Here is a 1665-nt window from a genome sequence, read left to right as displayed (position 1 = left end):
GAAGACTAACCCGAACCTCCTTCCCTGGTTCCCCCCGCCAAATGTCGCCGTTCTCGGGGCATGCTATCCTGTGTAAGCAGGGCAGGTGGGGGAGGGGGGCACTCCCCCTCGTCTGATACTGGGGTGTGACTGTCTCTAGCGTCGGAGGCAAGGCAAAAGATAAGAATATTCAATTTTTTGACTAACAATGTGCGTGTGTTTGTGCGTGTGTGGGTGTTTGTTTGCGCGATGGCAGGGAAGGGAAGGGCTGCGGCGAGCGGCAAGTGGCGATGAGGACACGATGGTGACGCCCACAGCGCAGCGTGCGCGGCAGCAGCGCCGACGGCGGCCCCGCGCCGCGTCGGCGGCGGTCTGAGTGAGGCAGGCTGCCCTCCACAACCCCCTGGGCACTCCCCCGGCGAGCAGCGCGCTATGCGGGCCCGCCGCAGGCGACGCGGGCGGCGCGCCGACGCGCGTGTCGCAAGCGTAGGCAGCGCTGGCGAAGCGAGGCGGCCGGCGGCCCCCGGAGGCGGTTGCAGCGAGAGAAGCGAGGCAGAAGACACTGCTGAAAGGGTGGGGAGCAGCCTGCCGTCGAGCGGCGCGCCGCGCAAGCCCGCTGCCGGCGACCCGATCGGAGAGCTGGTAGATATGGTACTACTGAGCGCGCCATCGCGCCCGAGGCGGCCCGCCCTGGCCCTGTAGACCTTCCCAGAGAGCTTGGCGAGGCTGTACAGCATCCCAAGAGCATACTGGGCAGGCTCCCGTCGAGCGACGAGCCATGCTGGCTCGTCGCGGGCCGCGAGCTCGAAGACCCGCTCGGAGCTTCGCCGAGCCTCGCGGGCCGCCCGCACGCCCGCGGCCGCAGGCATGGAAGCGAGCTTCCTGGCGTCTCTAGCCAGCGCTCACATGCCAAAAGGCACCTCGCAGCGCGCGAGACGTGACCGGAGCGGTACGCCTCGGCGCCGCGAGAGCAGCCGGTCGGCGTGGGCACCAAGCGCGCGGCCGCCGGGCGCCTTCGCACCGACAGGGGCGCCGCGGCAGCAGAGAGCACTCCAACACATACCGTTTTTATGGCGGGTGATTCATCAGCTACGACCTCGGGCGAATTCTTTTGGGCGGAGGAAAGGCTATAGAGGCGTGTGTCGCCACGGGCGGGCGCCGCGGCCTGCCGAGAAATGACGACAGCCGCCGGCATGCTGCCGCCGATGATTCTGCCGCGCGCGACGCAGCCAGCGGAGCCCGAGGATGAGCCGGCGGGCCCTTCGGCGCCGCAGCGCGCTGCACGTGCTCCCGCGCAGGGCAAGCGCAAGGGGTGGGTGCCGAGGTCGCAGGCTGACTTTTGCGACGGCGGCGCGTACCCGGAGATCCACGTCGCTCAGTTCCCGCTGGAGATGGGGCGCAAGGGCAAGGCGCAGTCGCAGGTGCTCGCTCTCACGACCGACGCGTCGGGCCGCGTTGGCCACGCCGCTGGCATCGCGTCGGTGGGGCAGCGCGACGGTAAGGTCGTCCACGCGACGCGAGACTCGCTCGCGCCCAAGAATCTGGGCGATGAGGAGCTGGCGCGGCCGAGCGAGGACGCCGCCGCGGAGAACACCGAGCGCACGCGATTGGCACTCGAGGCTCTCGCTGGCGCCAAGGTGGCCAACGCACACGGCTCTCTGGAGAAGGCGCGCGGCGGCCCCGCCC

At 69.8% G+C, this 1665-nt stretch overlaps 1 protein-coding gene across 1 annotated transcript; it reads left to right on the top strand.

Moving 5' to 3' along the window:
- Positions 1-1172: 1172 nt before the first annotated feature.
- Positions 1173-1616, top strand: EMIHUDRAFT_256444 (hypothetical protein; the record flags this gene model as incomplete). Its single annotated transcript, XM_005767626.1, has 1 exon — positions 1173-1616. A coding segment is annotated over one exon (444 nt), but the record flags the coding sequence as incomplete, so codon positions are not given.
- Positions 1617-1665: the final 49 nt, after the last annotated feature.

This window comes from Emiliania huxleyi (genome assembly GCF_000372725.1).
Source record: "Emiliania huxleyi CCMP1516 unplaced genomic scaffold EMIHUscaffold_4802, whole genome shotgun sequence".
Lineage (NCBI taxonomy): Eukaryota > Haptophyta > Isochrysidales > Noelaerhabdaceae > Emiliania > Emiliania huxleyi.
Note: the sequence above shows the minus strand (reverse complement) of the source record. Positions and strands in the feature narration are given on the sequence as shown.